We start from the raw sequence: 18,893 nt of genomic DNA on the forward strand, positions 1-18,893 counted from the left end.
CATGACTCAACGCCAAAGGCGCATGGAACGCTGTTACCTTCCCACCAAAGGTGTCCCTATTTTTCTACTTGTATTTTTTACGTGCTTTCGAACTGCTAGGTTGGCAGAAGCTGAGACAAGTCACGGGAGCGCACCCCGTTACACGGCGCTAGGGATTCGAACCGCTGAACCACCAGCCTCTCAATCGACGAGCTCAGCGACTTAGCCACTGAGCCACCGCGCCCCCTATAGACGCACTTTACTAGATGTCTACTCCAGGGAAAGAGAACTGGTCGTCCTTTGTGTGATTTGACCCACAACTCCCATCCGCCCGGCCTGAAAGGGTGCTGGGAGGTATAGTCTGTCGACAAAGATGAGAGGGACGTCACCATCTCCATAACAAGGACTCGTCCCATCAAAAGATGGGTTCCTTTTTTTCTTTTTTTAGTTTTGAAGATATTTTAATCTTTTGCAAAAGGCATTTCCAAAGCAACCAGGTTAGATCCCAGCTTTAGAGATCTTCCCCTCTATTAAAGGACCGTGGGTGAATGGATCTTGCACTGGTCCGCGTGTGTTGCACAGTTTTTGGAGCGTCGCAAACTCCAGCTGGCTACGGGCTGCTCTATTCCGACTGCCCCCTTTCTAAATTTGGCAAGGCAAAAAGAGAGCGTTTATTTCACAGCGCAGGATTTCCAAGACCTCTGCAGCCAACATAAGCTTTGAGATGCTCGCTAGATTTATTTCTTCTCTCGCCCTCTGTCCCAAGCCCCCCCCCCAGATTACTATTTTAAATGAATCTTGACTGGATTCCCCCTTTCTATGATTCCTCAGTCCTTTTCTTCTGCCTGTGTGTACGTCAGGGGTGGCCTTCAAAAATTTTAGCAAGGGGTTCTCTGCCCAGTTGCTGGGTGGCCGTGGCCATGGTGAGCATGGCCCAGTCAGCCTCCTGCACCATGGCGGGGGTTTATGTGTTTGTTTTTGCCCTCCCAGGGCTCTGGAGGCTTTCCTTGAATCTCCGGGAGGGTGAAAACAGCCTCCCCAGGCTCCGGAGGCCCTTTGCAGACCAGAAATGGGACCCTTTCCGGCCCGTTTCCGGCCTTCCCGAACTTCCAGTAGGCCCGTTTTTCACCTTCCCCGAGCCTCCACGCGTGCCCTGCACTTACCTGCATCCAAAACGGGCCACCTGGGGACTCCTGGGAGAGGTGGGGTGGGAGGGGCATGGGAGGGCCAGCCAGGAGTGCCGTTTTCCGAACTGCACAGACTCTTCGCTAGAGGGGTCTCCCGAAACCCCTGCGAACCCCCAGCAGCCCCACCCCTGGTCCACAGACACCATCGATGGTCTCTCTAGATCCCTCTGAGCAAGACGGAGAGAAACAAACAAGAGATTGGAGAGGAAGGGGAAACTTTGAGAAAATTGGGAGAGACTTTCAGCTCCACGTGGCGTGCAACCAAGCGTCTTTCCTGCCAAAGCTGTGGCGGACAACCAATTGGGTCAAGGACTGAATGATGCCTTCTGTGAATGGGGGAATTCCTCCACCACTTGTTCTTTTGTAAAAAAGATTCCTTTCCCACCCTAAACATCTGAATTGTCCCTCTGGACACATCAACGTTATGTGTTGGGTTTCCCAGAGCTTCGAGAATGAGTGTGAGTGTGACAGTCCTCCCTCCAGTTGACACGCTACCCTACTTGCCGTTTCCCCCAGGCAGCTCTTTGTGGCTTGGAGGGACTGGAAAAGAGCAGCGTGGATGAGGAGCGGAATGGTCAAAAGTCCCTTCCCAACATTCATCATGTCCCTTCCCTGCCCCTGCTGAGCTGAGCTCCCTTGGAAGGCTTCCAAGCTCTGACTCACGTCCAGCGCATCTATTTTAATCCCCTCTTTTTTTTAACATTGTTACATCATTCCAGGAGGCCTACTGAATGAATCTCAATCTCAATCTCTCTCTCTCTCCCTCCCTCCCTCCCTCCCTCCCTCTCTCTCTCACTTTCTCTCTTTCTCTCTCTCATCTATCTATCTATCTATCTATCTATCTATCTATCTATCTATCTATCTATCTATCTCAATCTCTATCTCTATCTCTATTTATCTCTATCTCTATCCCTCTCTCTCTTTCTCTCTCTACCTATATCTATCTATCTATCTATCTATCTATCTATCTATCTATCTATCTATCTATCTATCTATCTATCCATTCCTTACCTATCTAAACTTCTCTATCAGTTTATCTATCTACTGATCACTGTCTGCTGTCTATCTATCCATTCAATTTGTCTATCTACTCAAATTGTTTGTTTCTATGTCTGTGTATTATCTATCTACCTAGCTATTCATTCAATTTATCTATCTACTCAACTTGTCTGTTTCCATGTCTATTTATTATCTATCTACCTAGCTATCCATTCAATTTATCTATCTACTCAACTTGTCTGTCTGCTTGCCTATCATCTATCTATCTATCTATCTATCTATCTATCTATCTATCTATCTATCTATCTATCTATCTAATTTGTATTGAGTTATATTTATTCATCCAACTTGTTTATCTACCCATCCACCTCTATCATCTATTATCTGTCTGTCTGTCTATCCAGCTCCAGCTATCTACTATATCGTCCATCTGCCTGTCTGCCCCCCTCTCTCTCCCTACCTATCACTTCATGGAAGAAGTTTGGCATAACTCTTTGCTAAAGAATGGGATGTGGATGTTGTGGTCCACCAGCAGCCCACGGAGCTAGCCGCAGAGTCGGACAGTGAGGAGGCTGGGGAGGACCATGGGCCAGTCCTGGACTCTGTGGAAGGCCCAGACGAGGGCTCTGTGTCAGAGGCAGAGATGGGGCCAGGGCCATCTGGGAGTGATCTGTGGACACCGGAGCCTCCAGAGGTGAACAGCAGAAAGGCAGAGGAACAGGAAGAGCCTGCTCCTAGAGCACGCATGCAAAAAGCTGCCAGAAGGCAAGAACAGCTAAAGCAAAAAGGAGGACTCAGGAGTAAGGCCAGGAGATTATTGGCCCCTCCCATAAGGCTTAAAAGAGCAGCAACGGCTCTTGGGCTCTTTGTAGGAAAGCAACATTGCTACAATTGTTTCAAGTCGGCATCGCTTGTTTCTGAACTTTGTGGGGCTTTGCCAAAAAAAAGCCTTTGGCAGGGTACCAAAGAAGACAAAGGTTTGTGATAAGGCCGAAGGACTTTTTCTGAAGGACTTTGTTTTGGACTTAATTTGGACTAAACTGGGAATGAAGTAATTCCCAGCTGTTATAATAAAATATGTTTGTTTAAGACTAAGTGGCTCTTTTATGCCTAAGTGAGCCTAGGTCACAACATACATACATACATCCACCTCCATCTATCTATCATCTATTATCTCTCTGTCTATCTATCCAGCTCCAACTTTCTCATGTATCATCCATCTGTCTGCCTGCCCCCCACCTCCCTACCTATCACTTCATGGAAGAAATTTGGCATAATTCTTTGCTAAAGAATGGGATGTGGAAGAGATTCTGATAGACCTGAAAATTGGGGCAGGGGGCACCAAAGGCCCACGGGTTTCCCACCCTGGAAGAACACCAAATGTTCTCCTCTTAACACCAAACTAGGAGCTTGAAGACAGATGGGAAAATTCTCAGGACTTCTCAAGATGGAAGAATCCTATGAATGGATACTCAATTCTTTTAAAGAAGCCAAGCCGGTTCTTAATCCGGAGGCCAAGTGTTGTGTCTGCGCCCCCCGAGCCGGGCCTCCTTCCAGAAAGTGACTTGGAAAGTGAGGGGGAAGGGCCGTCAGGACTTACCTCGGGAGCACCGGCTTCCCTGGCTCAGCTCCAGGAGCCAGAGGCAGGCCAGCTGGAGGAGATAACGAGGCCTCCGTCCCCTGACTCTTTCCCCCCCAGGCCACGCCTTCAGACCCGGCTGATGGCAATCAGGCCTGGCTGGACCCTAGGTTTCGTAGCAGGAGAGGCGGGAACAACAGAAGCAGGGGTGGGGCAGGCCTAGGAAGTGCTGAGTCATGGAGCCACACCCCACAGGATATAAAGGCAGCAAGAGCTGCTGTGCCTCTTCGTAGCAGGCAAATCAACTGCTTAACTAAGAGCTGAAGTTTGTTCCTGGGTGACTCATCAGCGTCGAGGGAGGTAACAGAGACACTTGGCTCACTATTTTGCTGCCAGAGCTGATAGTGCCAGCTAATTAAGCCCTCACTCAGACGGAGGCAAAGGGGGACAGAATACCAAGCCTTTAGAAAGAAGGTCTCCTTAACGCCTCTCTGGCTAAAATCAACCTAATCTGAGGGCACCTAGTTGTAGTATAAGCAACACACTTCTTCACAGAAGTGTACTGACACATGAATGGTCAAGAAACTTGGCAAAATTGAAAATCAGAGGAGAAACATCACAACAGGAGTACTCATCTCAAATGATCTAAGCCCCAGAGCTCCCTGTAACAGCATTGCCGAAAAGGCATTAAGAGTACTTAACCTAATTTTGCAAAGCTTCTTCTCCAGTAACATCGAACTGCAAAACAGGGCATACAAAACCTTTGCCAGACCAATTCTTGAATACAGCATCCACACTGTATATCGGACATTAGTACAATTGAGAAGTAATACAATCCAGAGGTATTTCACGAGAAGCGTCCTCCACTAAAGAATCATGTGTTGAGAAGTGCTCTTTTGCGGGTCTGGAATAAATATTCCTATAAATTAGATTACAAGATTCCTATATGGGCGAGCCCTAGACATGCAATAGAGAATATAAATATAGAACAGAAACAGGAAATGATTACATATAAAGAACTTTTGTATGCTGAAGGAGGTAGATTGCAATTAAAATCATTACAGGTATTAAATGAAGAAGGGAGGAATTATACTTGGTTTCAATATGGGCAAATAAGTGCTAGATGGAAAGAAGATCAAAAAATTGGTATAATGCAAAGGGAGGAAAATTTAATAAAGCAAATTAGAAATCAGACCCAGGAGCATATAAAGAGATTGTATAATGTGTTGCTTGAAATAGATTCGGAAAAGGATTTGGTAAAGGATTGTATGATAAAATGGGCACAGAATATTCAGGAACCAATAATGTTGGAAACATGGGAGAAAATCTGGGTTAGAAATGTTAAGTTTACACAAGCACAGAATTTAAGGAAAATTTTTATAAGATGTTTTATAGATGGCATTTAGATCCCAAAAAATTATCATGTATGTATCCTAATATCCAAGCGAAATGTTGGAGGTGTGATTGTGATGATGCTACATATTTTCATATTTGGTGGACTTGCAAGAAAATTAAGGTCTTTTGGATAAGAATTTGGTGGATTATTCAAAATGTACTGAAGAAGAAGATAAAGTTCCTGCCACAATTTTTCCTTTTGGGAATTATAATGGATTGTACAGGGATTGAGACTAAATTGATTTTGAACTTAATAACAGCAGCAAGACTGTTGATTGGACAATACTGGAAGAAAGAAGAGATACCTACAATAGAAGAATGGATATTGAAAGTTATTAATTTGGCTGAGATGGCTAAAATCTCAGCGTTTTTAAAAGACAATACGCAGGAAAGATATTTAATTGAATGGAAAAAATGGATTGATTATCTACAAAATAGGTATCAGATTAAGAAATATCAGATTGCCTTTGAATAATTAGAAAGTTATTTTATGTAATGGGGAGGGGGTTGGGAGACGAAAAGCTTTGGATGTGGTTATTTGGATTGGAAGGGAAAATTTTATTCTATGTTTGGTTTATGTATAACTTTACCTTGTGATTGACCCGGGAAGCCGGGGGGTGGGGGAGGGAGGGGGGTGTTTTGGTTTTTTTTTGGGAGGGAGGGGGAAAAAAGGGGGAAAAATGTTTTTGTTTTTTTAAAACTCTTTCAATAAAAAAAAAGAGAAGCGTCCTCCACTCCTCTGCTCACAATAGAATCCCTTATGCCACCAGGCTTGAAATTTTGGACCTGGACAACCTAGAACTACGCCGTCTACGGTCTGACCTAAGTATAGTACACATAATTGTCTGCCACAACATCCTACTTCAGCTTCAACCACAATAATACATGGACAAACAATCGATACAAACTCAAGGTAAACCGCTCTAAACTCGATTGCAGGAAATACGACTTCAGCAACAGAATGGTCGACGTCTAGAATGCTCTACCCGACTCCGTTGTTACATCCTCAAACCCCCGTAGCTTCAACCTTCAACTGTCTACCGTGGACCTCACCCCATTCCTAAGAGGTTGTCGTGTCCCACTCCTCCACTGACGACCGGGTCATGGAAATCCAAATCAGGCGTGCCTCTGCAGCTCTGCCAAAGTCCTAGCAAAGTTCTCAAGGCAGCCAGGAGACCAGAAAGTGACTTCAGCAAGATATGTTTAGACTTTGCCTGACTCAGAGAATGCCAGAAAGCAGGTCCTTTATATAGGCCATGGGGTGTGGCTCCATGACTCAGCACTTATCCAGGCCTGCCCCTCCCTTCCTTTTGTCGCCACCGCCTATCAATTCTTCTGACGCGAGGGTCACTCCAGTCTGCAGCTGTTGGCAATTGACCTTCCTCAGGCTCACATGCTGTGGGGGAGGGGGAGGGGTCTAGTTGCTCCGTTTGCCTGGGCATGGAGCCAGAGCTGGGGGCTGGAGGTACTTCTTCCTCCTCAGCCTGTCTAGGCATGGAGCCAGGGCTGGGGCCGGGAAGCATACTAGGACATTCCTCAGCGTTCGGAAGCAGATAAGAAGGCCCCGGCTGCGGTGAAAGCGGGTGGGACACAACAGAGGTCCGTAAAGGGGGTGTGCATAAGCGCATCAGTGCGCCTGCCTTCCCTGTCCTACTGCCCCCATTTATTTGTACTCTGTGCTCATCTCCACGTTTCTACTTATCCCTGTCATCTCGTACATGTTTGACAAACTGAATAAAAAAAAATAAAAATAAAAACAACGGCCAAAAAAACCCAGCTTGTCACACTAGTCAACCAGAACATCCATTTCTCTCCTAAACATTTTTCCCCTCTTCTTTTATACTTATTCCTTAAATACTCTCCATGGAGGGAAAAATCAGCCCACTGGTTTGGTGGGTGTGGCATGGCTTGGTGGGCGTGGCTTGGTGTGCGTGGCAAGGGAAGGATACTGTAAAATCTCCATTCCCACCCCACTCCAGAGGAAGGTTACTGCAAAAATCCCCATTTCCTCCCCATCAGCTGGGACTTGGGAGGCAGAGAATAGATGGGGGTGGGGCCAGTCAGAATTGTTACTACCGGTTCTCCGAACTACTCAAAATTTCCGCTACCGGTTCTCCAGAAGTGGTCAGAACCTGCTGGAACCCATCTCTGCTCGGAACAGCAGAGATATTCCGGTTGTTTTGAGACCAATTGGGAAGAAATATGAGCCTCTCTCCCTCCCACACGTCCAAGTTTATTTTCCACTACAGTCTTTCCGCTGTAATTATACCCATTAGCAAATGCACGCTAAGATTAAGCGTGCTCAGAAAAAACCCACTGCAATATCTGTTAACAGTTCTCTTTAATTGCACGTTAGAGGTTTTTCTTTCTTTTTCTTTTTTTAAGCGCTGCAACGCAAATGATTCAGAAATGGAAGGTTTGGCTTTGCTTTGTTTGCCGAGAAAATCCCAACCGGAGTGAAAAACATTTGCCAAAGAGAATGTCACCCATCTCTCCTAGGAGGGGGGAGGGAGACTCCATTAAGAACAACATCAAAGTTAAGTGCTCTTACTAAAAAAAGCGACGGGAAATATGAGGATTTGGAGTGGAAGACCGTGTGAGGGTGGAACATCTGGAGAACACTGGGAATTCTGATACAATGCAAGTTGCATCGAACTCCCCCAGCAGATTTTTACGCTGAGCAACGGTTGTTTAAGTTTAGTTTATAGCTCATTTTGGTTTTGTGGGATTGTCCCCCTTTCCTTTTCTCTATTTTGTTTTAACAGTTACAAACCCCAAAGTCTGTGATCTGAGCAGTACTTATCAGCTCTGGGAACTGGGACCAGATTCCTGCCTTCAAACACCCCCCCCCCCGCCAGACCTTCTCAACTTGATAAAACTTGATAAAACTTTACAGATCCCTCACATCCAGGACATAAACTGTTTCAACTCCTACCCTCAAAACGACGCTATAGAGCACTGCACACCAGAACAACTAGACACAAGAACAGTTTTTTCCCGAAGGCCATCACTCTGCTAAACAAATAATTCCCTCAACACTGTCAAACTATTTACTGAATCTGCACTACTATGAATCTTCTCATAGTTCCCATCACCCATCTCTTTCCACTTATGACTGTATGACTGTAACTTTGTTGCTGGCAATCCTTATGAGTTATATTGATATATTGACCATCAATTGTATTGTACCTTGATGAACATATCTTTTCTTTTATGTACACTGAGAGCATCTGCACCAAGACAAATTCCTTGTGTGTCCAATCACACTTGGCCAATAAAAAATGCTATTCTATTCTATTCTATTCTATTCTATTGATGTTGGTCGTGCTCACTTAATGATGGGTAAAGTTAAAAAAAAAACAAAAAAAAACCAAGAAGAAAAACATTGTATGGAGCAAGAGTTGGGTGATTTTTCCAGCCACAATGGATAAAATCCATCTGCCATTTTAGGCTAAAGTTGCATTAACTTGCATTAAATCCTATTTTCTGTTTAATCCAGGTTCAGGCTTAATAGATAGCCAACCCTCTAAAACAGGGGTCTCTAACCTTGGCAACTTTAAGACTTGTGGACTTCACCTCCCAGAATTCCTCAGCCAGCTGGGAGTTGAAGTCCACAAGTCTTAAAGTTGCCAAGGTTGGAGAGTCCTACTCTAAAACATCTGTTGAACCAAGAGCTTTGCTTAATATTTGGGGAACAAGACCCATGTTTCATTAGATGGGGTAGTGCTATCAAATGTTCACTAGGGAGATATACTTAGGGGTGAAATCCAGCAGGTTCTGGAGAACCGGTAGCGGAAATTTTGAGCAGTTCGGAGAACCGGTAGTGGAAAATTTGAGTAGTTCGGAGAACCAGCAAATACCACCTCTGGCTGGTCCCAGAGTGGGGTGGGAATGGAGATTTTGCAGTCTCCTTCCCCTGCCACGCCCACCGAGTCACACCACGCCCACCGAGTCACGCCCACAGAACCGGTAGTAAAAAAAATTGGATTTCACCACTGGATACATTCAAGAGAGGCACAAGGTAAGCTTTGAAGAAGCTGGAGAAGAAGAGCACTGATGTTCCGAAAGTATTCTTTAAAATAAAATAAGAGTTGAAAGGGACCTTGGAGGTCTTCTAGTCCAACCTGCTTAGGCAGGAAACCCTACACCACTTCGGACAAATGGTTATCCAATCTCTTCTTAACAACTCCCAGTGTTGGAGCATTCACAAAGTCTGGAGGCAAGTTGTTCCCCTGGTTAATTGTTCTGACTGTCAGGAAATTTCTCCTTCGTTCTAAGTTGCTTCTCTCCTTGATGAGTTTCCACCCATCGCTTCTTGTCCTGCTCTCAGGTGCTTTGGAGAATAGCTTGACTCCCTCTTCTTTGTGGCAACCCCTGAGATATTGGAAGACTGCTATCCTGTCTTCCCTAGTCCTTCTTTTTATTAAACTAGACATACCCAGTTCCTGCAACCGTTCTTCATACGTTTTAGCCTCCAGTCCCCTAATCCTCTTTGTTGCTCTTCTCTGTACTCTTTCTAGAGCTTCCACATCTTTTTCACATCATGGCGACCAAAACTGGGTGCAGAATTCCAAGTGTGACCTTACCAAGGCATTATAAAGTGGTAGCAACACTTCACGTGATCTTGATTCTAACCCTCTGTTGATGCACCCTAGAATTGTGTGGGCTTTTTTGGCTGCCGCCACACACTGCTGGCTCATATTTAAGCGATTGTCCACTAGGACTCCAAGATCCCTCTCCCAGTTACTACTATTGAGCAAGGTACCATGTATACTGTACCTGTGCATTTTGTTTTTCTTGACTAAATGTAGAACCTTCCTTTTTTTTCACCCTTGAATTTCATTTTCTTTTCAAAAGGCAACTGGACTTTCTTGTTTTCCCTTCTTTGGCATCTTGGATGAGAAGTGAAACGTCTTCAAAGAAAAATCCAGAAAGTCCAGCTGCCTCTTGAAAAAGCACCTTTGGGACAACCATGACCTGGACGATGGAGAATCTCCATAGGCATTGGAGAAGACTTCTGAAAACACCAAACATCCAAGAAAAGAAACCAAGGAATCACTGAACAACTCAACCCAGAGTTTTCAGTCAAAGCAGGAAGGACCACTTTCAGATTGTCCTACTTCAGACATGTTAAAGACCTGGCTTTCTGGGAGAAGATCCAGATGGTGTCAACTCGCAAAGCATCCGTGCCCTGCTCTTGAGTTGCCGTAGGCCAGGGGGGGATGGGAAACCCGTGAAATGGTACAACCGCCAAAGATAGATGCACATTCCCTGCTTATCTCTCTCAAGGCTGTATCCCAGGGTTACCTACAGCAGCCGAGGGGAGTGACCTCTACAACCCTTGAAATTGCTGTGTTAACTAATGTGATTGATGACACACCCTGGGGGGAGAGGGGGGAAACAGGGTCATAATTGGAACGTAAATTACGTAGGGTCAGAGCTGGCTTCACTTGGGAACCTGCCGCCATGAAGCTCCTAATAAACAACTGGATTTCTTTTGAAGCTTGGCTCGAGACTCATGATTTAATTAAGGAAAGAGAAGTGGATGACCTCCAGCAAGGTGGACAGACTCAATAACAGTAGAGATAAGTATACTTTTAGAAGACCTGAAGGATCAAGTTAAGGATAGGTCATCACAGAGAAAAATCTGCATGGTCACTCAAGAGTCCACAACACATCATTGGCCCATCATCAACCAACCCAAAGAGACAGCACAATCAAGAACTGCAACCTTCTCAAGAACTTCTAATATCCACATCCCAACCACCCTTCTCCTCTTTAATTTGGAACAAGATCTGCATAATAGACAAGGAAAAACTTTACCGGCCTACCGATCTGGCCCTTCTTCCCAGGAACTCCGGGGATTCCCTAAAAAGCAAAGAGAGGGGAAAAAACATGAAAAACTGGAGAATGGTTGGACAGCCAGAAAGGAGAAACCAAAACCTTAAAGAGAAAGTGGAAATCAAAATAGGGTAGAACTGGGTTGGCGAACCTATGGAATGCATGCCGGAAGTGGTACGCAGGACCATCCTGTGAGGGATTTGTGGCCTCACTGCCTCCTCTTCCGCATTCCTGTGCAAACACACATGCTGGTCCGCTGGCCTTCGTGCATGCAGCAGTGCCGAAACCCGGAAGGACAGTGTTCCGTCGTGCATGCACGCACCGGCACTTGAACTTCCGGGTTTCCGTCGCGTGCATGCATGATGGTCAGCTGTTCATCGGGCGCGCCTCTGCGCCAGAAACCGGAAGTTTGGTTGCCGGTGTGTGTATGCATGATGGAACTCTGGTCTCCTGGGTTTTGGCACTCCCACGCCCGCAAAGGCCAGCAAGGGCAGGCGGTCCAGGCGGGATGGTTTTACGTGCCATTTTTGCACGGCGGTGACGTAAACGGTTAGCCATCACTGACTTAGAAAGATGGTGGGCCAGAAGGATAGCATGAGAGAGCAAAGGAAGATGGAGAAGGGCGTTCAATTCAGCCCTTAAACTTTTTCCAACTTGAGACACATACACACACGCACAACACTCACACACAAACACAAACACACACAAAGTTTGTCCCCAGCCAGTTCCAGGAATTGGAGAGAGTGCTTAGCTGGATGGATAATTAAGCTACTGATCTGGACCCAAGGGGGGGATCCAAGCCAACACTGCTCGCTGGAGAACCTCACTTTACAGTTCTGATTCGGTGACACAAAAGCCTTAAATTAGCATCTCCTGAGCATTAGCACATTCCTCTTGTAATATGTACACAGCCGCAGGCTGTGGGATCTAGGATCTGCCAATAGCCCAGAGCAGAGAAGCTGGCTTAGCAAGCGCAGAGCTGGGACCACGGACTCTCCAACGAAGCCTACAGAGATCCAAAGTCCAATCTTACTTGGCCGTGAAGTCCCCTTGATAATGATGAGTCTAGGGCTAGTTATCTCTGTCTCGGGGGAGTGTCTCGGGGGTTGGGAAAGGGATAGGAGTGTTTTCAGACATACGGGGGCCTGGGCTGTAGGCCCTGCTCTGAAATCTCTTAGGGGAAGGAAGGAAGTCTAAAAACACACATTTGGTTCTAACTTTCTTTATCAAAGCTCCCAACTGTACAGGAAGAACTCAGTCGGGTTTCTTGCTCTGGTTGGCCATCAGCAGACTTTCCCGGCCTCACGTTGACCCCTCTGGCTGCTCATGGTTCAGCCATGACCTCATTGTTTACAGATTAGAAAAGAGGGAAAGCCAACGGAAATGAGACGAAATCGTTTATTCTTCCACCCTGGCTTCATATGAGGGGGAAACCGGAGGGCTGGAGGGGTTGCAATCCTACAGGGATAAGCTCTTCTCAGCCTCAAGTTCAGAAGCTCTCTAGAAGGGTTAGGATCTCTGATTCTATGGATCTTCCAGGAGAGGGAGGGAGGGAGAGAGGGAGGAAGGAAGGAAGGAGGAATGGAAGTAAGGAAGGAAGGAGGAAGGAGGGGAGGGAGGGAGGGAAGGAAGGAAGGTAGGAAGGAGGAGGAGGGAGGAAGGAAGGAAGGAGGAGGAAGGAAGGAAGGAGGAGGAAGGAAGGAGGAAGGAAGGAAGGAAGGAGGGAGGAGGAAGGAGGAGGGAGGAGGGAGGAAGGAAGGAGGAGAGGAGGAGGAAGGAAGGAAGGAAGGAGGGAGGAAGGAGGGAGGAGGGAGGAAGGAAGGAAGGAAGGAGGGAGAAAAGAAAGAAGGAAGGGAGGGAGGAAAGAAAGAAGGAAGGAAGGAAGGAAGGAAGGAAGGAAGGAAGGAAGGAAGGAAGGAGAGAGAGGGAAGGAAGGAAGGAAGGAAGGAGAGAGAAGGAGAACATGTAACATGCCGGTTTTGCCCTCCCGGAGGCTCGAAGAAAGCTTCCAGAACCCGGGGAGGGCAAAAATCCCCTCCCCAATCATGGTGCAGGAGGCTGACTAGGCCACACCCACCATGGCCACACCCACTGAGCAACCGGGCAGAGAACCCCTTGCTAAAATTTTTGAAGCCCACCCCAGACCCCACAACGATAGAAAGCATACTTACTCTTTCCCCATCGGCCCCTGGCGTTCCCAACAGTCCCGGTGGGCCAATGTACCCCTGTGGGAAGCAAGGAAAGAAAAAAACAAAGAGCATTTTGTCTTCTCGGAAGGTGGAAGGTCCAGAGCAGGTCATTGTCCAGCGCTGGGTCGAGGCGACCTTGATGAAAGAAACCTTGGGGCAAGTGTATATGCCCATGGACTGCATGGTGATATTTTCCACGATGTAGTCCAAGGGCACATACCCTCACACCAGGGACCAGTGTGCTTGGCAGGGAGGAAGGAGGAAGAGGAACCAGCAGATAAACAGGCAGATAACAACACTTAAGACTTATACACCGCTTCACCGTGCTTTACAGATCTCTCTTGAGTGGCTTACAGAGCCAGCGTGTTGCCCCCAACAATCTGGGTCCTCATTTGACCGACCTCGGAAGGATGGAAGGCTGAGTCAACCTTGTGCCCCGTCAAGGATCGAACTCCAGGCAGTGGGCAGAGTTAGCCTGCAATGCTGCACTCTGACCGCTGCACCACCCACGGCGCTTAAGGTAATGCAAGGTAATTCTCATCTATTCTTCTAGCTCAGGGATGTCTAGGTCAGCTGTAGGAGATAGCCAACCGAGGGTGGAGACAAATGCCCCATTAGTTTGGAATCGCTACGCCTCCAATTTGCCCTTACCGCTACTAATTCAGAGTCCGGTGTACAGGTAGCATGAAATAAACTTGTAGTACTTTTCTGTTGTAGTTCTAGCCTGGTTGCTGACTTCTTGCACCTAACAGTGTGTGTGTGTGTGTGTGTGTGTGTGTGTGTGTGTGTGTGTGTGTGTGTGTGCAGAAGAGAGAGGGAGAGAGTGTATCTGTTCCTCCAATGCAGTTGTCTTTTTTTGCAAAGTGCTATTTAAACGTTGGCAGGAGAAGTGTTTGAAATCCATGCAACCAATTTAGCTAGTGATAATCACAACCGCTTAAGCCTTTTCGTGTTTTCATCACTTCTGGGTTTCCGTACCAACTCTCGTTGGACATTCCTAGCTGCGTTCTGGTCAGTACTTATTTTGGTCAGTATTGGATTGATCAATGTTCTGGTTTTATTTGATCCGTAGAATTAGAAACTGGGTTTGCATTTCACCCTAAGGAGAAAACAATCTAATCTAGGTTAGAAAGTGGTATAAATGCAGCTCCTAAGACTTTAACAAACCTGGTTATCCATGTTGCACAAACAGATCCTCCAGCTTTACATCTATCTATCTATCTATCTATCTATCTATCTATCTATCTATCTATCTATCTATCTATCTATCTATCTATCTATCTATCTGGGGTGAAATGCTCCCAGTTTGGACCGGATCGCCTGATCCAGTAGCAATGGTGGCGGATAGTTTGGAGAACCGGTAACAAATATCCCACCCCCATGCCCAGCTGAGCCGTGCGATCATCAGAAAGTTTTATTTTAGAATGGAAAATGTGGATTGATTATATTCAAAATAAGTATCAGATAAAAAAATATCAAATAGCATATGAGTAAATTTAGGAAATATTTTGTATTAGATATATTTCTGAAGGAAAGGGGAATTGAGAGTGTGATTAAGTGTGGAGTGACTAGAGATTATAATTTAGGAATTATTTTAGATTATGATTGTTAGTTTTGATACCCTGCATTTTGTTCTGGGAAGTCGGAGTGGGGGTGGGGGTAAGGGGAGGGAATTGGGGGTTGAGGGTAGAGATGGAGTGATGGTTAATGTACAGGGATTATTGAAGATGTATAAATATAATTAATGTAGGGTCGGGTCTGCCCAGTTACCACTTTGGAACGGTGGGGAGGGAGAAAAGAGAGAGTAGGAGGTAGGAAAAAGGAGAAGAGGAAGGAAGAGGGGTAGAAGAGGGGGAAGGAGTGTAGGGTGGAGGGAGGAGAGGATGTAGATAAGAGAAGGAGAGGAAGGTTTGGAAAGTAAAAGAAGGTAGAAGAGGGAAGAGTGTTAAAAAGGGGGGTGGTGACTGGGCAAGCCCGACTAATTGTATATAACTGTACATTGGATGAATTATTTGATATGATTGTAAAAATAAAACTTTTTTATAAAAAAAAAAAAGAAAGTTTTTTAAAAAACTTTTAAAAGCATTTTTTCTTCGGCCGAAAAAATGCTTTTAAAAGTAAAAAAAAAGCCTCTGATGATCACGTGGCTCAGCTGGGATCGTTAGAGCCTTTTAAAAGCATTTTTTCTACAACTTCTTCAGCCGAAGAAGTTGTGAAAAAATGCTTTTAAAAGCCTCTGACGATCCCAGCTGAGGTGCCTGATCGTCAGAGGCTTTTTTTTTCTTTTAAAGGCAAGAAAAGGTTGTAGAAAAAATGCTTTTAAAAGTAAAAAAAAAGGTTGGCCACACCCACCCAGTCACAGGACCCCTCCCCACCAAGCCACACCCACAGAACCGGTAGTAACAAATTTTACATTTCACCACTGAGATATATATATATATATATATATATATATATATATATATATATACATACATATATATATATATATATATATATATATATATATATATATATATATTTTCTGAGGTTTTCACGGTGTTTGTATATAGGTCTTTGGTTGTTCGGGTTTTCTCCGTGTAAAATTGGAAGTGTCTTGGCGGCGTTTCGAATACTCGAAGCGTCATTATATATATATATATATATATATATATATATATATATATATATATGTAGGTCTTTGGTTATTCGGGTTTTCTCCCGCGAAAAATTGGAAGTGTCTTGGAATGTCTTGGAATGTCTTGGTTTAGATGAAGTCTCATTCATCATCTTCAGGCCGGTGTCTTCTGCTTCTTACTTCTAAAGCAGAAGACACCGGCCTGAAGTAAAGCAGAAGACACCTGTTGTGCCTCGCCCGCCCCCCTCTCTGCAGCCAGGCCCCTCCCATCTCCTGTTATCTGAGCCAGAGACTGATAGTGAAGAAGAATGGCCTGGCATGCCTCCAACCCCCAGCCCTGGCACCATGCCCAGACAGACTGAGCAAATAAACCTCCCCCCCACAGCGTGTGAGCAAGAAGCCAGCCACGAGCTAGAATTGCCGGCAGCTGACAAAACGTGGACAGATCCCCGCTTCCGGAGAATGGAGAGGCGACGTCAGCAAAAGGAAGGGAGAGGCAGGCCTGGATAAGTGCTGAGTCAAGGAGCCACACCCCATGGCCTATATAAAGGATCTGCTTTCTGGCATTCCTTGAGTCAGGCAAAGTCTCATCTGGTTGCTGAAGTCACACCTTGGATTCCTGCCTGCCCTGAGAACTCTGACAGGACTTTGGCAAAGCTGCAGAGGCTTCGTGGCCACGCTTGATACAGACTTCCCAGACCCGGCCGTCAGAGGAGGAGTGGGACACGACAACACCGGCCTGAAGATGACGAATGAGACTTCGTCTAAACGTTGCCAAGACACTTCCAATTTTACGCGGGAGAAGACCCGAATAACCAAAGACCTACATACAAACAGCCGCGAAAACCTCAGAAAACAAATATATATATATATTTACACACACACATATACATACATACATATACACACACAACCCTCTTATTCCCAAGGCTTTAATCTTCTTCAGCTTCACCATCCAAGTTAGAAGAAGCAAGAACATTTTAAAAAAAACCAAATATGCCAAACTCACTTTCCACCAAGAAAGGTGTTACAGGTATTGCTCGACTTACAACGGTTCAATTAGTGAACGAAAAAAGTGACTCGTGACCAATTTTCACCCTTAATGATCACTGCGGCATCCCTGCAGCCCCCTAATCGAAATTCAGAGGTTTGCCAACTGACTCGTGTTTATGACAGTCGCCGTGTCCCTGATCCGCTTTTGTGACCTTCAAAGTCAGTGGGGAAGCCAGAATTGCTTCACAACCGTGTGAGGAACGTCAACAATCGCAGTGTTTCCCTTAAGAACATTGGCGAGAAAAGTCACTTAAGACATGTCTCACTTAGCAACCAAAAATTGGGGTGGCTCAGTTGGGGTCGTAAATCGAGGGCTACCTGTAACAACACGGTATCTCTGAGAACTTGGCAACTTTTGTAAAATAACAACCATTTCTTCTATTCCCTAGGGCAGGGGTCTGCAACACTCAAAAGAGCTATTTGGACCCGTTTCCCACAGACAAAGAAAACACCGGGAGCCACAAAACCCTTCCCGTGCCTGACTATTTCTTGAGCGGCCACAAAACTAGCATACGTAGTTGAATTAAACGTTCTGTTTTCTTCTGAAACTTTTCTTTTCTTGGATTATTGTAATGCTCTCTACATGGGGCTCCCCTTGAAGTGCACTCGGAGGCTTCAGTTAATCCAGAATGCAGCTACGCGGGTGATAGAGGGAGCTACGCGTAGCTCCCACGTAACACCGCTCCTGCGCAGACTGCACTGGCTACCTGTGGCCTTTCGAGTGCACTTTAAGGTGTTGGTTACGACCTTTAAAGCGCTCCATGGCTTAGGACCTGGGTACTTACGGGACCGCCTGCTGTTACCACATGCCTCCCACCGACCCGTACGCTCTCACAGAGAGGGACTTCTCAGGGTGCCGTCCGCCAAACAATGCCGGCTGGCGGCCCCAGGAAGGCCTTCTCTGTGGGGGCTCCACACTCTGGAGCAGGCTTCCCCCGGGTTTACGCCAAATACCTGACCTTCGGACATTCCGTCGCGAACTGAAGACACACCTTTTTATTCGCGCGGGGCTGGCTTGAATTGAATTTTAATTTTTAAATTTTGTAAATTTTATTAATTTTAAATGGGGTTTTTAGTTCATGGCATATTTTAATTTTTTTCAGGCTAATTTTAAAATAAGTTTTTTAAATTGCATTTTAATTTGTACATTGTATGTTTTATCTTGCCTGTACACCGCCCTGAGTCCTTCGGGAGAAGGGCGGTATAAAAATCAAATAAATAAATAAATAAATAAATAAATAAATAAATAAACAAATAAATAAATAAATAAATAAATAAATAAATAAACAAATAAATAAATTTATCTATGGTTGGCCTACCGGGGATTGAAAAAGCTCGATAAATCGCGTGCTGGCGGGTGTCACACATTGGTGGTTGTGACACATATTTTGAGTGACAGGGAGCCGCAGCAGAGGGGTGAAAGGGCCACATGCGGCTCCAGAGCCACAGGTTGCTGACTCCTGCCCTATGGAATGGAAGTACAAGCTTTTGCAGTTAGGAGGTTTCCTGACGGGCGACCAAGAGAGGTCAGCATTCTTTACAGCTTAAGCCCACTCCTGCAAGCCATTACCAAACTGACTCACTTGTAGCCCCAGTTCCACCCCATCCTCTTTTCCTCTTTTCCACACCATTATATGAAAACACTGCCAGGTTTACAGTTTTGTGTGTGTGTGTGTGTGTGTGTGTGTGTGTGTGTGTGTGTGTGTATTTATTGCTCGCAAGTTTCCTGGCACAAAAAAAGCAGCTGGTAGCGTTTTACCGCTCAGAGGAATAAAAACCCATGACAAGAGAGAGAGAGAGAGAGAGAGGAGGCGGATTTGCTGGCCTGGAGCTCTGCTGCTGATTGATGACCGAAGAGGAGACAAGGAAGAGGAACAAGACAAGATAATAATCTTGACATTTGACTTCTTTGGGCAAAAAAGCAGGAGGGAAATAGAGAAAGGAGGAGAGAAAGAAGGAGGAGGAGGAGAAGGAGGAGGAGGAGGAAGAGGAGGAAGAAGTAGAAGAAGAGGAGGAAGAAAAGAGGAGGAAGAAGAGGAAGAGGAGGAGGAAGA

At 45.7% G+C, this 18,893-nt stretch overlaps 1 protein-coding gene across 1 annotated transcript in view; it reads right to left on the bottom strand.

Annotated features, from left to right (window-relative positions):
- Positions 1 to 18,893, bottom strand: part of LOC131186096 (collagen alpha-1(XXVII) chain-like) — a 238,539-nt gene that overhangs the window by 146,059 nt on the left and 73,587 nt on the right. Inside the window, exons 11-12 of the mRNA XM_058159356.1 lie at positions 13,152 to 13,205; positions 10,963 to 11,007 (exon numbers count right to left, since the gene is read on the bottom strand). Of these exons, the coding sequence (XP_058015339.1) occupies positions 10,963 to 11,007; positions 13,152 to 13,205 (99 nt within the window). The remainder of the gene's footprint in view (positions 1 to 10,962; positions 11,008 to 13,151; positions 13,206 to 18,893) is intronic.

This window comes from Ahaetulla prasina, chromosome 16, assembly GCF_028640845.1.
Source record: "Ahaetulla prasina isolate Xishuangbanna chromosome 16, ASM2864084v1, whole genome shotgun sequence".
In the NCBI taxonomy this organism is placed as follows: domain Eukaryota; kingdom Metazoa; phylum Chordata; class Lepidosauria; order Squamata; family Colubridae; genus Ahaetulla; species Ahaetulla prasina.